General features: G+C 36.0%; 1 protein-coding gene across 1 annotated transcript in view; it reads right to left on the bottom strand.

Annotated features, from left to right (window-relative positions):
• The window catches only part of LOC115223868 (exportin-2), a 103,104-nt gene that overhangs the window by 57,643 nt on the left and 26,044 nt on the right, over positions 1-19,417 (bottom strand). Inside the window, exons 5-9 of the mRNA XM_029794567.2 lie at positions 18,313-18,458; positions 11,910-12,000; positions 9,408-9,515; positions 7,454-7,546; positions 4,042-4,209 (exon numbers count right to left, since the gene is read on the bottom strand). Coding sequence (XP_029650427.1) covers positions 4,042-4,209; positions 7,454-7,546; positions 9,408-9,515; positions 11,910-12,000; positions 18,313-18,458 — 606 coding nt within the window. The remainder of the gene's footprint in view (positions 1-4,041; positions 4,210-7,453; positions 7,547-9,407; positions 9,516-11,909; positions 12,001-18,312; positions 18,459-19,417) is intronic.

Genomic DNA, 19,417 nt, shown 5'->3' with positions numbered 1-19,417 from the left:
TTCACTTTACCGATTTAAATGACGCAAGTCAATATTGTTTGCTTGCTAACACCAAAGAACAACAATAATTCACGAGCACTTTGAGATGGATCTGACTCAGTGGTTTTCAGTTTGCCATTATCCACCTTTGTTTCTGGTCGACCTCGTTGCTCATTTGTGTGGTCAAAGTTACCAGAACAAAATTTGTACAAACCAATTTGAAACTGTCTACTTTGTAATAACATTAGAATGAAATACTCCATTAATATTCCGAGCTATCTGTGATACTGTATTTCTAAGAAAGAACTATTTCAAAACTGCACAAATTTCTGACCTAGCCATCTTTAAACAAAAAAAGCAAAAAACGATTTATAGATACTTTATAAAGTGCAAAATGAGTTAGAATAAAGAAACAGATATGTCAGCCTTCTAACAAAAAATAAAGATTGTCAAAATATCATAATGGCGCAAAATGAGCAGCTGTCAAAGTTTACCACATACCTCACAACAAATTTTATACTTGATGACCTAATACATGATTACTTCCGCATAAAATAATATTTTTGCAAAGTCATCATTGATGCACAATGAAAAGAATTCTGCCAATGTTGTTCTCAAAGGCCATTCATTGACAGCCATATATTATATCCTCATAATTTCAGAGCAACATCCTTTGTTCATCTGACAGATGAATTTGCAGTCTCACTATTGCAGGTGCTCTTCTAGGAATTGAAAATCCTAAAATAGATGCAACTGCTACGGATGGTGCTATATACCTACCTGTTAGATATTGAATGATTTTGTTATCACTGTGTAATGTCAGTGTTCATACTCGACAGAGTGTAAGTACCTGGAGAGAAAAGTTGGACCTAAGAAGCATCAGTTGTGGTGTGCAAGAGAGACGTTTGCGCTGGTATGGTCATGTAGCGAGAATGGATGAAGATAGTTGTGTGAAAAACTGCCACACCCTAGCAGTTGAAGGAACCTGTGGAAGAGACAGACCCAGGAAAACCTGGGACGAGGTGGTGAAGCACGACCTTCGAACTTTAGGTCAGACCGAGACCTTTGGAAGTATGCTGTGCGTGGGAAGACCTGGCAGGACAAGTGAGACCATAATCTGTGGCCTCTACCTGGGATGTAGCCAGTCCACTTATGCATACCTTTCCTTCTTGTGACACAAACTCTACTTGTGAAGACCTGTTGAGGCAACTGAAAATCAAAATCGATCAACATCAATGGAAATTGTAGCTGTGATACCAGTGCTGGTGGCATGTAAGAGAACCATCTGAACATGGCCATTGTCAGCACCGCCCCGACTGGCCTCCGTGCCGGTGGCACGTAAAAAGCACCATCCAATTGTGGCCGTTGCCAGCCTCGTCTAGCCCCACGTAAAAAGCACTATCCGATCGCGGCTGTTTGCCAGACTCGTCTGGCACCTGTGCAGGTGGCACGTAAAAAGCACCCACTACACTCACGGAGTGGTTGGCATTAGGAAGGGCATCCAGCTGTAGAAACACTGCCAGATCCGACTGGGCCTGGCGCAGCCTTCTGGCTTCCCAGACCCCAGGTGAACTGTCCAACCCATGCTAGCATGGAAAGCGGAAGTTAAACAATGATGAGGTTTATTTGAACAGCAGCTTCGTCATTTCCTTTCAGTGTGTACTTGATGACATACATAATTGTCCTCGCTGAGGGTAACAATTTCAACATTGTAGTGGCATTTGAATGTTCTTAAAAGAGTCTCATTATGAGGTACAACTCATTTGTTGTTGTTTGTTTTTCCATTCTTATGAGATTCAACTCCTCCCATTGGAACTGATCTCTGTCTGTTTAAAACAGTAATTTTCTCCTTTAAGAATGAAAAAAAAAAAGAATCAAGTACCTGTGATTCAAAAATATCTCATAAAAATATAGAGAATTTCTACTTTCAAGTCCACAGCACTCCAAAAATTGTCAGTGATTAAGGGAAGGAAAAAGAAAGAAAAAAGGATGGACAGCGACAGCTGACACTATTCTTTGAAGAGTTGACATTTTCAACTTTTTTTTTGAAGGGGGAAATGACTATTTCATTTGTAATCTGTATCATCTTAAACAAATGGCAGGAAAACAGACAGATAAACTTTGAGTTTCAGTATAATCATCATTTTCATTTAATGTCCATCTTCTATGCATGTATGGGTAGGACAGTTGACAGGAGCCAGCCAGGTAGAAAAACTACACTAGGCTACTGTCTGTTTTGGCAGAGATTTTACGGCTGGATGCCTTTTCTAACACCAACCACTCCACAGTGGACTCAGTGCTTTTTACATGGCACTAGCACAGGTGAGGTTAGTTTTGGCATGATTTTTACAGCTGGATGCCCTTCCAAATGCCAGCCATATTACAGGGTGGACATTATGTGGCACCAGCACTGGTAGGATAACCAAGTAACTCTCATTGCAAAAAATTATGAGAAGGGGAACTTGTGTCAGAGGATGACAGATTAGAGTGTGACAAACAGACAGAGGGACAAGCAAGTGTCTTGCCACAACAGAGTAGGTAGTAGAGGAGGTGATCCAGTATCAGATGATGAAAGGTTAGAGTGAAACAGAGAAATGGAGAGTCAGAAAAAAGCTATAGAGGAGGGAGAGGGGGAGAGAGAGAGAGAGGTACAAGAAAGAGGCCAGAAACAAGTGTGCTGATGTAAAGGAGACACTTGGTTACCTAGTCAGAGGAGAAACAAGAGGAGAGAGAGACTGACCAAAGGGAAAAAGAAAGAGAGAGCAGGAAACAGCAAAAGTGTGTAAGAGAGAGCAGAAGAGAGATGGTGTAGTGCTAGGGTATACTCACAAGTAACAAGAATATGAGCATAGAACCTGGGTAGAAAAATAGAGTGTTGGTGTGGGTGTTGGGGGTGAGAGGAGCAGTGATACAGTGAACAGGGCAGTGAGGGCAAGGAAGGGGAGTCCACACCACTTTGTCCCATTTCAGATTTTGGTTTAACCCTAATTCTATAAATACCACATTTACTTTTTTAATTTAAATTTTTTAGGAATAAATTTTCAATCTCTTACAAAATATAATTTTCATTCTATTTAATAATGTAATCTTTCATTTTAATATTATCTTCTTTTCCTTTTTATTCCAATATGCTTTAATCTTGATAATCTCAAAAAAGCCCTATTATGTATCGAAATCGAGTTAATTTCTTTTAAAATGGTAATCTATTTACACTGTTTTAAGTATATGGTCTTTTAATTATAAATTTGACGTACTTTAGATTTTGAACAGCAAATCAAAAGTGTGCTTGATTTTCTTTTATTGTATATTTTTAGTATAATTTCTTTGCTATATCCTTTTACCTTTACACTGTTTGATAAAAACTATTTCTTCTTTATTTTTGCGAATTGTGTCTTGTGTTTAATTATTTGTACTTCTTAAATGATATAAAAATTAACAACATAGATGTAACCTTTAAATAAAAATTTTAACAGGATGCTTTTAATCAATATAAGAAATATATAATGAAGTCTAACATAAATGGAGGAGTTGAAGTGAGAGGTACCCTAAACTAAGTTGTACTCAAGGATCGACTTCCTACTACTTCTTCAGTTCTACTTCTCTTTCTGAGATAGAGTTTTATTTTTTCATGAAACCAACTACAATAACAACTGTAGGAAGCAGAAAAAGTGGAGGAAAGTGAACATTTTTTTATAATGTACATAGGCACAGACATGGCTGTGTGGTAAGAAGCTTGCTTTCTAACCACATGGCTCCAGTTTCTGTCCCACTGCTAACCAAAGCCCTATGAGCAGATTTGGTAGACAGACACTGAAAGAAGCCTGTCATATATATTTATGTGTGTGTGTGTATGTCTGTATCCCCCCACCGTCAGCACTTGACAACTGGTGTTGGTGTTTACGTTCCTGTAAGCTAGCAGTTGGCAAAAAAAGACTGATAGAATAAGTACTAGGCTTAAAAAGTAAGTCCTGGGGTTGATTTGTTTGACTAAAACCTTTCGAGGCAGTGCTCCAGCATGGTCGCAATCAAATAAAAGAATAAAAGAATAGTATAAATACTAACAAGGTCATACTTGACTTGTTGTCCTGTAGTGACCAGAAGGTTCCAGATAGCAGTCACAAAGTCTGGAAGATGAGGACCGAATTCTTCATCATACTTTTGAGCATAAAGAGTTACATTGTCACAAATTTGGGATTTCACTTGTTCTAGGACACCAGCTTCATCTTCATCCTGTATATATAGAGAGAGAAAAAGGGAGAGAGGTGAATTAGAGAAACATATAGGAGGGTAGAAGAAGAGACATTCAGTGGTAAAGAGAGATGGAAAGAAAATGATGTAGAATGGTACATTTAGAGATGAGAAAGAAACAGGAGATGGTGACATATTAAAAGATCGGCATAGTGTTGCCAATAAAATTCAGTAACACAATCAATCAACATGCTAGAAAAGGCAGTCAAATTTCCTTCACATCACACCCTACTATCTTGAAGAAAGGAAGATACATTTGCTTAGATAAACTTATGCATCAATAGAAGATAGTCATGGTTCGAATGTTCTTTGATATTCTACAGAGTAAAAGCATTCACAAGACAAGAAGGATTCTAAACAACTACCTGGCCTGCTAAAAATAGCAACCAAATTTTCTTCAAATCACACCTTACTGTCTATAAAGAAAAATGTAAACAAAGATAAAAGAATGTCTAAAACCATCAATATATAATGTAAGGTAGTAATGTATCTATCTCTTCTACAATAAGAGCCCTGTCCCTTTTGTCATACTTTAACCTCTCAAGACCTAACATACAACTGCCTCCCTCTCTATGTTCCCAATCAATTAAGGGATCCATTTACTTTTGCAAACACAAGGCATGTGCCATGCAAAAAGCACCAACTACACACTGTAAAGTGATTGGTGTTAGGAAGGGTATCTAGCCATTGAAACTATACCAAAATAGACATTGGAGTACGATGATGTCCTCTGACAGTAGCTAAGTTTTCTGCTTTGTTGGCTCCTTGTCCAACAGCTTAATGCATGTAAGACAACTTGTTAAATGATGATGATGATGAGGGTTACAGCTGTGACATCTTTGATCATAGATCTTCTGGATCAATGGTGATTTTGAGCTTCATATATATATATATATATATATATATATATATTAGAGGGAAACCACCATGTGGACACCCCTATGCCAGAAATAGATCTGCCATGGTAACACCACTAAGAAAAATTTAGCTAAATTTTTCTTGAGAACATTTCTTAGTGGTGAGACCATGGCAGATCTATTTCTGGCATAGGGGTGTCCACATGGTGGTTTCCCTCTAATATGTATAAAATACAATTTTACTGAACCTTCAGTTTTTTTATATGCTAGACCACTGGTGTGAAATCAATGTTACTTAAATTAATATCTAATTTCGTAACCTCATTTTAAATTAAAATTTTTATATATATATAGATATCAAAATGTAGGGATAAGCAAACTAAGCACATATGAAGTATATTTGGTGACCCCTACATTTACTTCTTTACCTGCTGAAGTTTAAATCTCTTGAGCACTACTAAGTGTATTTTATATGGAGATTATCTAGATCTCATTTACGTACTCTCTCTCTCTCTCTAAATATATATATATATATCCACATATCTCTATATATACACATATCTATCTATATACATATATAGATATACACACACACTCATATATATCTATCTATGTGTGTGTGTGTATATATATATATATATATATATCAACATCATATTAAAAATCAAAAGGAAATTGTAGTTGTGATACCCGTAAAAAGCACCCACTACGCTCACAGAGTGGTTGGCGTTAGGAAGGGCATCCAGTTGTAGAAACACTGCCGGTTCAGACTGGAGCCTGGTGCAGCCTCCTGGGTTCCCAGACCCCGGTCTAACAATCCAACCCATGCTAGCATGGAAAATGGACGTTAAACAATGATGATGATGATGATTATATATATATATATGTATATATATGCATTTGAGTACATTTAAACTAATTAAATATTATTTTACAGAATAATAGAATTAAATTTTCTTTGATTAAAACCCTTTCTAACATGGTAGTATCCAAAGAGCATTTGAGGCACATAATACTTTATGAGTACAAAAAAGTAAACTCTGCAGCTGAAGCGACTCGAAACATACACTCAGTTTATAGGAAAGAATGCTTGAATGAAAGAACTTGCAGAAGATGGTTTGCAAAATTCAGAAGTGGAGATTTCAGCCTTGAAGATGATCGAACGGGACGTCCAGCTGAGTTTGATGATAAGCTCCTTGAGGCATTACTTGTGAAAATCCTGCATTATCAGTTGAAGAATTGGCAATAAAGCTTAGTTCAAACCATACAACTATTCATCATCATTTTCAACAACTTGAAAAGGTTCCTAAACTTGGAAAATGGGTGCCTCATGAATTGTCTGAAAGCAACCGCAAATCCCAAATTGACATCTGCTCTTCTCTCCATTCTCACGAACGCATTTCACCCCTTTTGGATAGACTTATGACTGGTGACGAAAAATGGATCCTCTGTGTTAAGCATGGTAAACAGTGGCTTGGTAAAAGGGTAAAAGCGCAACCACAACCGAGAAGGGAACTTCATAGGAAAAAGGTTCTTCTCTCTATCTGGTGGGATTGCAAAGGAGTAATTCACTTTGAATTGTTACCACCTAAGGGAACAATCAATGCTCAAGTCTACTGTCAGCAATTAGAGCATTTGAGTCCCTGATATATGCATGAAAGAACACAGAATGCAATGACCTTTGTCTGCCATTATGGCAGGCCACGAAACGTGCGTAGTCTTTTTACTACTGTTTACTATTTATTGTACTTTATTGATTTAAAATAAGGTTGTTTTTTTTTTATAGTAAATGTTTCTATATGGTGTGAATAACATCTTTCTTTATTGAATTGTTTAATAGTGGTTTTTCTCTAAATTATATACATATATTATATATTGCGAAATTTGATTGAAAATTGTTAAATTGAATTTTTCCCTATAAGTTTCCGAATTATATCCCCTATTATTATTATTATTATTATTATTATATAAACGTGTGTGTGTGTGTTTACCTGTATTTGCCCCCCACCCACCCATCACCACTTGATCACCAGTGTTGGTGTGTTTACATCCCTATAACTTACCAGTTTGGTGAAAGGGATTGATAGTATAAGTACTAGGCTTTAAAAATAAGTCCTTCGAGGTGATGCAGCACCATGGCTGCAGTCAAATGACTGAAAAAAAGGGGGAAAAAAAACACAACATTAAAATAAAATGTAGTCCTAGATAGATTGCACCCGAGGTAGACAAGATGACTGCAGCTCGATAGTCCTTGATCAGTGATCTCATGATGGATTGGGTTAAGCTGGGGTCACTACACAACCTAAACACAAACAAATTCTATTGTAGCAACAATTCAAAAAAAAAAAAAAAGAGCCCCATCTGTTTACCTGTGTCTGTAACAATTTATTGTCCACTTGCAAGAGAGTTTTGAAATGAGCCATCCATGTAGCCATATTGTCCTCAAAATGTTCTGGAATATCCTACAAATAAAAGTTAAAATCATGATACAATATTTGCACCAGATAATTTGTCTTACATTTCTGTTTTGTTTTACATTTTCAGTCTCACATCCCCACACACTTATATATAAGGTAACCCTGAACTTGCCCTTAATCAACCCATCCCACTTTTCTCCCCATCACTCTCTGATTCTTTCTCTGTCCCTTCTCTTTGTCACCAACCATTTTCCTATTCTTCCTCTCAGTGGTGAGGGTCACTTTGTAACTTGAAAGAGTAAAGAACAAGTTAGAAGGTGAATTCATAAGTGCTGGTGCAATGAAAGAAAACACCCAGTACAAACCAAAGTGATTCGTGAATTAAGTAGGAATAACACAGGGCAGAGAGGATTCTTCCTGTACTGAAGGGCAAGAACATTTTTATATTACTGAGGCTACCAAAAAATATGGTTGCTATTAGGAAGAGGGTCAGCATTAAAAATCACACCATTCTTGTAAACTATCCAATTCATGCCTGCATTACAATCATAAAAGATATAAAAATGATGATGATCATGATAAACATATATTTAATGGGGTTCTTATACATTATCATCATTTAATGTCCATTTTCCATGCTGTGTTTGTTTCTTGAATTTTACTCACAAAAGATTGGCCAGCCTGAGGCTACAGTAAAAGACACTTGATCAAGGCACCACGCCATAGGACACAAACCGAAACCATGCAGTTGGGAAAAGAACTTTGTACACACACAGCCATATCTGCACCAATGTCTAAATTCAGTAAAAGTATTTTTATGGTTGCAGTACAAGGATAAAAAAACAAATTAAGAGCGCCATTAAGATTGAAAATGTAGTGAAAGTTTGACAAAAAATGTAGTTATGTAGCTCTTGTTTAGGAAGCACTTAGTCATAGTAAAATTTGGATTACTGAATAGTCATGTGATCAATAGTCCAGTCCAGTAAGTTAACCTTCATAAAATTTAAACAAGACCAATATAAACCATAAAATAAAATTGAAATCTACTATGTTCAAGCCATGCCAAAAAATGAGTATTTATGGCACTGCTCAACATGTGAGAAATAACAGCAAAATCTCCTTGAAATTATACAATATTATCTTAAAAAAAGAACACATCTGGAATTGACTTAGATGCACTATTCTTTCACTTGTTTCAATCATGCTGAGATAACATAGCTTTCAAGGGTTTAGTCTATTACATCAAACCCTGTACTGAATTTCTTGAGCTCTGAAAGAAAAAAGGCAAGGTTAACCTGGGTGAAATTTGAATTCAGAACATGAAGAGGCACAACTAACTACAAGCTATTTTGTCTGTTATTAATAACATCCATCATTCACTCTTGCAATCTCTACAACTATCCACCACTCTCTTACTTTCTCATACTAACAAACATCACTTCCTCTCTTCCATTACCTTTGACTGACAAGTGTCTCTTCCATTATTCCTTATCTTGCTACTGTCTCATACCACCATATATATGTGAGGAAGGGGAAATGTCTTTGAATCAAAAGCCTAATGGATTAGAGCTAACCTAGAGAGCTAAACAAAAACAAAATATGGGTCCAATTGCATTAAGCCTTACACGACAGTATTTCTAATTAAATACAACGCCTGTGTGTTTTAATGAATTTTGAAAATAATTAACAATATAAAAGAATTTAGTTAACATAACCTTTTCATTAATAAGCAGGTATTTAGGACAAAACACAATTATGTTTGACAGTTTAATTTAGATATGAATGCTAGGGAGCAGTGTGGAAGGTAATATGGGTCAAGGGCTAGAAGAGGAAAGACACAAAAATCAAATGTAATTGGAGTGTGATGAGGAATGACGAAGGTCGTGTAGAGTGGAAGAAGACTTACCTGATAGTTTAAACTATAAAATATTTTACACATGAGAACAATGGAGCTGAATATAACCTTCAAGGCAACAGGGTCATTACTGTGGTTCTCAGCCAATTGCATGGTGGTCTAGGGATCAAATAAAGAGAAACAGTACAGTAATTAATAATTACATCATGGAATACAATTCTAGCCATTTAATAACACACAAAACTATTGAAATCACTTAATTCCGTGAATTCTCAAAATTTTCTGCAATGACCAAGTTGCAGATGGGCTATAAAATTGTTAACATTTCATGAAATTTCAAAAAAAGAATAAACAACTTCTGTATTATTAGATGACTGTTTTATAATGAAGGTGCCTCAGTTTCAACAGTCAGTCTCAGTTGAGGTTGCTACACAATTACAACTCTGAAATATATAAACAGGTTTCAGTTAAAATTACTATTCCAACTTCTACCTTATTGCTGCTACTTACATTATTATAGTGAATATTACTACTACTATTACCTTCTACTACTACTCCAAATATTGTTACATATATCACTACAATTACTACCACTACCTATAATTTCACAACTGATTTCTGTATTCACATCTAATCTAGTAACATATATTTATATATGCACCCCTAACCTGTAGAGCATGTTTACATACATGCAGCTTACTTAGGAAAAGAATTTATATATACATGTGTTTATATACATACTGCCAATACAGCTGACCTCATAAAAGATGAGTTTATACTACATACATACAGCTTACCAAGTAAAATATGGCTTAAAATACAGCTAAGCTAGCAAAACATGTTTATATACACAAACTAACCTAATAAAATATAGTCTATATATACATATTTAATCTTATAAATCATGGTGTGTGTTTGTATAAATATATAAGATAACATGGGCCCAGGATGAATTGCAATTCCTGAATCAAAATCAGGGCATGATCTGGGAAGTGACATGAATAATGATACATCTTTCCAGGTGCATATTACTAAATTGGCAATAAAATGCAATTGGTTGGTTGGTTGGATGGATCCTTAGAACTTTCAGAACAAGAGAACAGGAAACCACGATGGTCCTCTGGAGGATATTTGTTCTCAGCCAATTAGATTACTGCTTCCTGTGAAAATTAACAACAGAACTCGAAGCAATCCAGCAAAGCTATACAAAAAAGATAACACAACATGTCAGCTACTACAAGAGGCTGAAAAAGTTAAGACTCTATTCCCTAAAACAAAAGCAGGAAAGATACATAGTGATATGCATCTGGAAAACCCTAGAAGAACTTGTAGCAAACTCTGGCATTGTAAGTTACACAAACAGCAGAATGGGGCACCCCTGCATAGTACCAAATATTAGAGCAATGCCAACATGATACAGGGCCAGATATAGCAACAGCTTGGGTCTCAAGGCCCACACTTCAATATCCTCCCACATAGCCTGGGAGACTTACATGGGGTGGATGTGGGTATCTCTGAAACAAAACTGGATCCCCTCCTGTCAAGAGTTCTGGAAGAACTTACCATGCAGCAAAAAACACAGATAATGGCAGCAACATCAAATTTCCTCATTCACCAAATGCCACATATCAAGAGGAGGTTTAGTGAAATTGTAGCAAAGCAAATGCTAGTGCCCCAACATGGCCACAGCTCGTGAGCTGAAACTGGTAAAGAAAAGGTAAGAAGCTTTTTTTCCCAATGACATGGTTCAAAGTTCAGTTCCACTGTATGGCACCTTGAGCAAGTGTCTTCTACTATAGCCTTGGGCCAAACAAAACTTGTGAGTGGATTTGGTAGACGCAAACTGAAAGAAGCCTGTTATATATATATATATATATATAAAGATGGCAGTGGAAATAGCACTGAAGTAAGTCTAAGATGTTTCAATTTCAGAGGGAATTTAATAAAAATGATTTTAAAAATCATATAAAGAAAATATTACAGGTTTTGATGCATCTCATCTTATCAAATATCAGTAAAAATTTATAAAAATTAGAAGTAAAAACAGTTTATCTTCTTCGGGGTGGGGGTGTGGGGCAAGAACATGTTTGGAGATTTTTCATTGAAGTCTTCTTTAAATATAGTTTGGTAGAGAGTTTAGAAGTGTTAGAGAGAAGGGGTATCTATTGTCTAAAAGAAATCTTTGTGTGTTCCTGCCAAGGGAGTGGCTAAAAAGCATTTATTGAGTGGAATTTATGTCCACTTGTGTGTGTGTGTGTGTGTGTGTGTGTGTGTGTGTTGGGGCCATAGGAAAATCCATTAAAATAAAAAGTTTTTCATATAGAAAAGGTTGGGAACTGCTGGTCTACAGTTACTCAACCAACAAGAAATAGTAACAATATCCCCCTCCAAATTATACCCTACCATCTTAAAAAAAAAAGAACAAGGACACGTTACATGATGCAGTCTTAAATATTCCTGAAAAAAGGTCATGCCTGGAATGTCTTGAATTATAAGTCTAATCTGGGGGTAAACACAAGAATATAAATGCAAAAAGAAAAATACAAGTCTTACAATAAAGAGCTGAGTAAATTGGGCAGCAAAATTATCCAAAACAAATTTGATCTCTGTCCAAAGTTCCTGAGATTTAAATTCATGCCGATACCTGGAATATGAAGAAACACGGAGAGGAATATATACGTACATATATATATATATATATATACTTCTAATATAAGGAAAACATTTTTCAAAAACGATTAAAAAAATAATCAGTGGCCAGCATATTAAAATACCTTTCAAGGTGAAAAGATAAACAATTATAAATAAGGGCAAAAGGAAAAATTTTCTATGTCTATATGCAAAAAAATAGACTTTAGATCGTCTAACCACATATAATATTTTTCAATATAAATACACAGCATGCTGAAACAAGGAAAGCAAGCCGGCAGAAATTTTAGATATATTTGAGGTACTTAAACATACTTGTGACTTTACATCTGCTTTTTCCATGGGTATATGTGAGTATTCCATTTATTTCTAACCATGTTTCTTGCTGAAGAAGGAAGAATCCTTGTAGATTAATCCAGAAATCAGTCAGATTCAGAAATAACGAATTTTAAAAAATTTCTGCTGGTTTGAAAGTGACAGAACTGAACTTGTCACTGTCTGTTCAAGAATTTGTTGACCTTCTAACAGAAAAATTTGACACTGAAGGTGGCGAGCTGGCACAAACGTTAGCAGGCCAAGCGAAATGCTTAGTAGTATTTCGTCTGCCGGTACGTTCTGAGTTCAAATTCCGCCAAGGTTGACTTTGCCTTTCATCCTTTTGGGGGTCGATTAAATAAGTACCAGTTATGCACTGGGGTCGATATAATCAACTTAATCCGTTTGTCCTCTCTATGTTTAGCCCCTTGTGGGTAGTAAAGAAATAGGTATTTCGTCTGCCGCAACATTCTGAGTTCAAATTCCGCCGATGTCAACTTTGCTTTCATTCCTTAGGGGTTGACAAATTAAGTACCAGTCAAATACTGAGGTCGATGCGATCGAGTGTACCCACCCCCATACACATACACACACAAATCCAGGCCTTGTGCCTATAGTAGAACGGATTATTATTATAAATTCCGTCAAGGTCAACTTTGCTTTTCATCCTTTCAGGGTCGATAAATTAAGTACCAGTTACGCACTGGCGACGATCTAATCGACTTATGTCCTGATGTTTGTCCCCCCTTAGCCTCTTGTGGACAATAAAGAAATAAGAAAAAATTGACAAAATCACCTTGCATTCATTCATTACTCATGGCCAGTCAACTTATTTGAAACACCTCAAAGAAATGATAGGGCCAAATGAAGCCAAAGTTTTGGGAGACTTCACTGAAAGCTATTCGTTTGTTGTGCAAGATGAAATCCAGGGATACCACTGCAATAAGATCCAGTGATCACTCCATCTTGTGGTTGTCTATTTTCGCAATCAAACTGTGCTTGACTATTCTTCCATTTGCATCATTTCTGATGATCTTGATCATGATGTTGGTTTTGTTCACAAGGTTCAGAAGGAGACAACAGATCACATAAAGGAAAGGCTGAATCCTTCAAATGAAGTTATTCATTTTTTTCAGATGGTTGTGGTATTCAATATAAGAATTGCAAGCGTTTCCTCAATCCTTATCATCACCTCACAGATTTAGCAATCAGTTGTGTGTGGAACTTTTTTGCCATCAGTCATGGTAAGTCACTCTGTGATGGAATAGAAAGGACTGTGAAAAGATTGACAGCAAGAGCCAGCCTGCAGAGACCAACTGCTTCTCAAATTCTGCCTGCAAAACAGATTTTTGAATTCTGTCAAAGTTCAATTCAATGAATCACATTTGTGTACATTCCTTCAACAGCAATGGACTCCAGTTGAAATGAGCTGACTGAAAGATTCACTTTAGCCAAAATTATTCCAGGCAGCAGAAGTTATCACCAGTTTGCTCCAACTTCAGACCACAGAATCAAGATGAAACAGAGTCAAATGTTGAGAGTATTGCTCGAGTTTGACTTTCAGGACAAACACATTCAGCGCAAACTTAATACAGGTGATATCAAACTTTCTCAATACCTTCTTGGCAGATATAATAAACGACACTGGGTTGGCATTGCTGTCCAGATAGATTGGGGGGACAAATGATGTGAGGGTGAAATTCATGTATCTGCACCTTCCAAATTGAGCTGGCCAACAAGACATGGTTTATGCTCGGTACCACTGACACATGTGGTTGCCAGAATTGAGCCTCCTCAATTGTCATCACTATCTGCTCGACAGTGCCATCTGACAGAAAAATGTCACTGAACTGATCAAGGATATACTTACCATGTGAATGTTTGGAATTTTGTTGTTTGTAAAAGGATTGTTGAGCCTTCTTTCAATAGAGTTTGAATTGTGGTATTTTTGAGTTTAAATTGAGATATGGGAGCACAATTATTTCATTCCCCAAGTTTGACACACTATTCTTCTGCTCATATTCTAGAAAACAAGAGACATATTCATGACTCACAGGAAGGCACACTTTGATGAAATTTTTGACAAAAGGACACATTCTGTCAAATCCCCACCCACACAAGATATTGTTTTGTAAAAATGGAAATTTTCCAAATTCCTTTGCTGCAATATTGTTATCCCAAATTTAAAAGTTTGCTCTTTTTCAACCTGGTAAACACACATTTTTGCTGACGAATGTGCATCTTTTTACAGTTTGACTTTTCATGACTTGATTTCTATCCATTGTGTGCAATTCATAATCACAATGAGTATTTGAGAATACACAGCACTTCAAAACTGTTCAACAGATCATGAACAGTTTTGAATTTCCATTGATTGTACATGATTTCAAATTCTACTCCTTGCAACTAAATGCTTTTATACTGCTTGAAAGTGAGTGTTGTTGCAATACTAGGCTCAAGATTTCAGACCGACTTTCAGGGCAAGTGAATTGAAACAGCCAAGTGATAAGAAGTTATTGAATTAAACAAACACCCTAATTTTCTTTCCTCATGATTTTCATTCACAAACAGCAGGTCTGAAAATTTGTCTGATATATATAACTGAAATTTATCTACTGTTGTTTCAAAAGAAAAACAAGCTTCATATCTAGTGTAGTTTTCTTTTGGCAACCATTCTGCTGAAGGTGGATAGACCAAAATATTAAAATTTGAGCTCTTTTCAATGTAGTGCCAACATGTTTTGGAAAATATTGGCTGCTCAGAAGTAACTGATGACAATATTTCTGGAAGAAGAACACCATATAGAGCAAAATGATGACATGCAAACTTTACTGATACAGAATACATAACATTGTGTGCAGAGTTTCATCATGGTACAAAAATTCCCAGAACTTGTGAAAATTTGGTATGGACTGAAGTGTACAAAGTCTCTTGGTCACAACAGGATTAATATAGCTCAGAAATGTTATATATAAGCGAAGTCTGAAAATGATATCTGTTGCATTATTACCTGTTGGACAGTGACTTACCATCAATGCTGCATGCATTGATTGTTTTTAACTGACTGGTCAAATGCAATCAATTTTCTGACACAGCATTTGCTTTTGAGAAAAATTCAAAAATTATCTTCTGAGATGAATAACAACTTTTGATGTCTTGAGAGTACCATTGAGATTTTTTACACACAAGTAAAAGATTATGTCCAGTTTATGTGCAAACAGTTTTAAAGCTGTAGGATTTGGACACTTCTGAGTATTTGGCTTTGAATACACAGCAGTCTCGGAGGAAAACAGTGAAGTATTTCCATTTTGATTCAAGAAAACAAGCACTTTACCATAAGAAATGCACTCTTTTCTCTTCCAATTCAGATTCAGCATCCTGAAAAATGGTGAGGTACAAATTTTCAGCAAAACAGTTCATGTAGATTGAAAGTTACTGCATCATTTGTTGCGGCATTGAAATTCGAAATGGCCACCACTAGCCTAAAAATGGATGATTTGGGCCAAATTATAAATTGTCAGAACTTTTGAGCCATTAGGAATTGGAAGCCTGAAATTTTTCACTTTTTCTGTTCTTACTGATAAGAACAACTGGTCAAAATTTGGTGAAAATCTGCGATGGTGGGTTTCAAAGTTCCTTTTTTCGTCCCTGGTTTACATGGATTCACCCATCAAAGACAACTGGTACAAAATCTTCTGAGAAGGTAACAATATTGATTTAGGCAGATGGAAAGTGGGTAATTGAACTCCAGTAACAAGATTATGTAACAAAATAAATTTAGAGTTGTTGTAGATAACAAAGCAAAAGCAATTGTTATCTCTGCTAACATATTACAACCATGACATTCTGGCAAACAAAAAGACTTTTTACGAGGCTCTTTTATGAACTACTTTGATAACAAACAACAACAACACCATTGTCATTGCTGACGACTTTAATGGACATGTTGGGCAACACCATGATGTCTATTGTGGAATATATGGTGACTATTGATATGGATCTAGAAATGACAATAGATCAAGGCTCCTGGACTTTTGTGATGCAAATGAATTTACTATCTGCAGCACAAACTTCAGGAAATGAATCAGCCATTCGATCACCTACCAATCAAGTAGGTTTCATTTTCACCGGGAAACAGGACAGACTAATGCTGGCAATCCTCTGCTAAATGCATTCTTCAAAGCAATTCCAGATGATGCATATGATGTAAATGAAGAGAATATCAAAAACTATAACACAGAAAACAACTGGGAGATTCTACAAGATAACTGCCAGAAAGCTACAGAACAGATCTACAGCTGGAGAAAGGCTCCAGCTAAGTGAAAGGATAACAAGGTAATGGAATACTACTGAGGCTAAAGCCATAAAAGCTAAAAGACCAGCTTGCAAAGAATAAAAAAAAAAAGAAGTAGTAGTAAAAACCAACATCACAATTACCACAAAAGAAGCTAGACAAGTTTACACAGAGCAGAGAGAAGTCAAAAGCAGGGGATTTGCCAGTGTTCTGTGATGAGAGGATCAGAAGTATGAGGTATTCCAGATTGAAATGCAGTATGTCAGGGTAAATCAAGATGATGAGAAAAAGTATGTGTGAAATGACAATGGTGCACTTACAGCCATTGATGCTGAGAAGAAAGAAGCCTGAAAATGTTACTATGAGAGATTGGTTAATGTAGAAAATTTGTGGAAGAAAGAGCATACATGACTAATGAAGCAAAGATGAGCCAAAAAGAAAAAATAATGGGTATGAGAGGAATTGGATGAAATGTGCAAGAAAGACAACTGCAATGGTACAGACATGCTTGGATGATAAGAGATGGGCAAAGAAATGTTATATTGGAAGGAATCAGAAGAGAAAGCTGAGGAAGACATTGTTCTAATTTGGTTTTTTATCCTGTTGTCATGGATTCAACAAAATTTATGGTATTCATATGTCCTTCCTTTTGCTAATCCCTACACGTAATATATTTTTTATTCCACTGGTTTTCACATACTGAAACTAATAGAAATACTGAGATACCAGATGCTTACAGGGCGTGTAAACAAGTGTCATCATTTTTGGCTTAAATGGTACGATGCAAGGATAAACAGAAACAAGAATGTACATGCATAAGCATAAACGCATATGACATGTTTTCATAACGTCTCCATCTAAATTTCACAAAAGCATTTGTTAGTCTCATGTTAGAGTAGGGGACACTTGCTTAAGATAACACACAGTGAGATCAAACTCAGACCTACCCAATCACACTGCACCTACCTAAATGTACATAGCTTTTGCTAGTGTATATCAGCAGAAAATATAAACATCGAAAAGAGAACTGTTAAACAAATGTGTTACAAAAATTACCTCGTGGTAATTATTCTGTCAAAGTTTCAAAGATATTCCCTTGCCTTTCTCAATATCACAAACAGTGAACCAATTATTGGTTCATACAATACCTATAAGTAATAAAACTGTTCTTCACAAAATGTGACAAAAAAAAAAAAAGAATCTCAGAAGAAATATCAAAGGCTGTAGCTGAACCCACAATTGTCATCATCATCATTTTACACCTGTTTACCATGCTGGTTTGACAAGATTTAGTGGTCAAAGGATCATGACCTGCTCTAAAGCTTTGATAAGATTTCAATGGCTGAATACCCTTTCTAACATCAACCATTTTAGGGAGTATACTGGGAACATTTTTCATGGCATTAGCAAAATTAAAGAATCTCTATCCTTGATTGCTGCTGCTCACTTCAGTTTAATAATTGTTCATAGAATGTACTGGGTGCTTTTTATGGCACCAACACTGGTGAAGTCACAAGGTGAACATCTCTTGATGAATGGATTTATTGCTATGAAAGAACTGTAATGGATAGAACAACAGAGGGAACAGTGGAAACAGAGAGTATCGTCAAAGAAGCATGGAGTGTGGTAAAGGTTGCCAGAAAATCTAACTCAGCACAAACATCCCACAACCCCAAACGACCTTACCCTGACACTTACCTTTTAAATAACGAATGTGCTGTCCTCAGAATCCCATTCACAATATGGAAATCTCGGCTGACCAAATGTTCAACCATTTCACGGATTAGATCTGGCCATTTATCAGGAAAGTCTTCTCGACCAATAATACTAATGGCATCACTCAACTGAAACAGAACACATATGGCTGTAAGTTACACACTATACACTTACATGTATACAAAACACACACTACAGGTCATACATATAAACATGAGTGTATACACATGCATAAAACACCTATAGCTACAAGTTATGAGACACACACACGTGTGTGTGTGTGTGTGTGTGTATATATATATATATAGTTTTAGGTTATAGATTACACACACACATACGACTTTACCTCAATTTATGAGTCTCTGTGCAAATCAAAATCGCATAAATCAAGGGAGATACAATTTTCAAGATAATCAATGAAAATAACAAAAAATTAAATAATCATTGAAATGAGAATATCATATGTGTGTGTGTGTTTACGTTTACACCAGTACAAGAACTGTTAATGTTTATGTCATGCTGTCCCATAATTAACCAGCGCATAAACTGCCACCTAATGCATTATAACCTAACGCTATTATGATTTGATCTTTAGATGCTTTGAATCTGCCAACCACTTTTTGTACCTGCTATAAAAGGCTTTTTGGCATTTTCTTCTAGTTTCTTCAGCATTAAATATTTATTTCAACTCTTGGCTTCTTGTATGATACGATTTACACAGTACCATATCTGTCTGTCAGTCCTGTACTAAATGAAAGGGTACAAATTGAACCAGTTACTTTATCTTTGGCTTAAAGGGCATTGTGAAGTCTCTAATCTAAGGGAGACAACTTTAGTCCCCTGAATTATAATGACAAATAAAACTACGGAGATGATAACCAGAGTAATATACCTATTTCTTTATGCATACTCCAATACCTGACTTCAATCCATCTAATTTTCAAGAAGTGACTTGGAATGAAATATCTGAAGAATAACTGACGACTGGCATTTTGCAAGAGTTGGTATAAAAAATACCTTTAAAACTTGATATGAAGTCTATTGGGTATTCTTTTTTCAACTTTGCTATTGATTTTTTTGATCAGTA

This window comes from Octopus sinensis, linkage group LG24, assembly GCF_006345805.1.
Source record: "Octopus sinensis linkage group LG24, ASM634580v1, whole genome shotgun sequence".
Lineage (NCBI taxonomy): Eukaryota > Metazoa > Mollusca > Cephalopoda > Octopoda > Octopodidae > Octopus > Octopus sinensis.
This window is presented reverse-complemented; position numbering and strand designations above follow the sequence as displayed.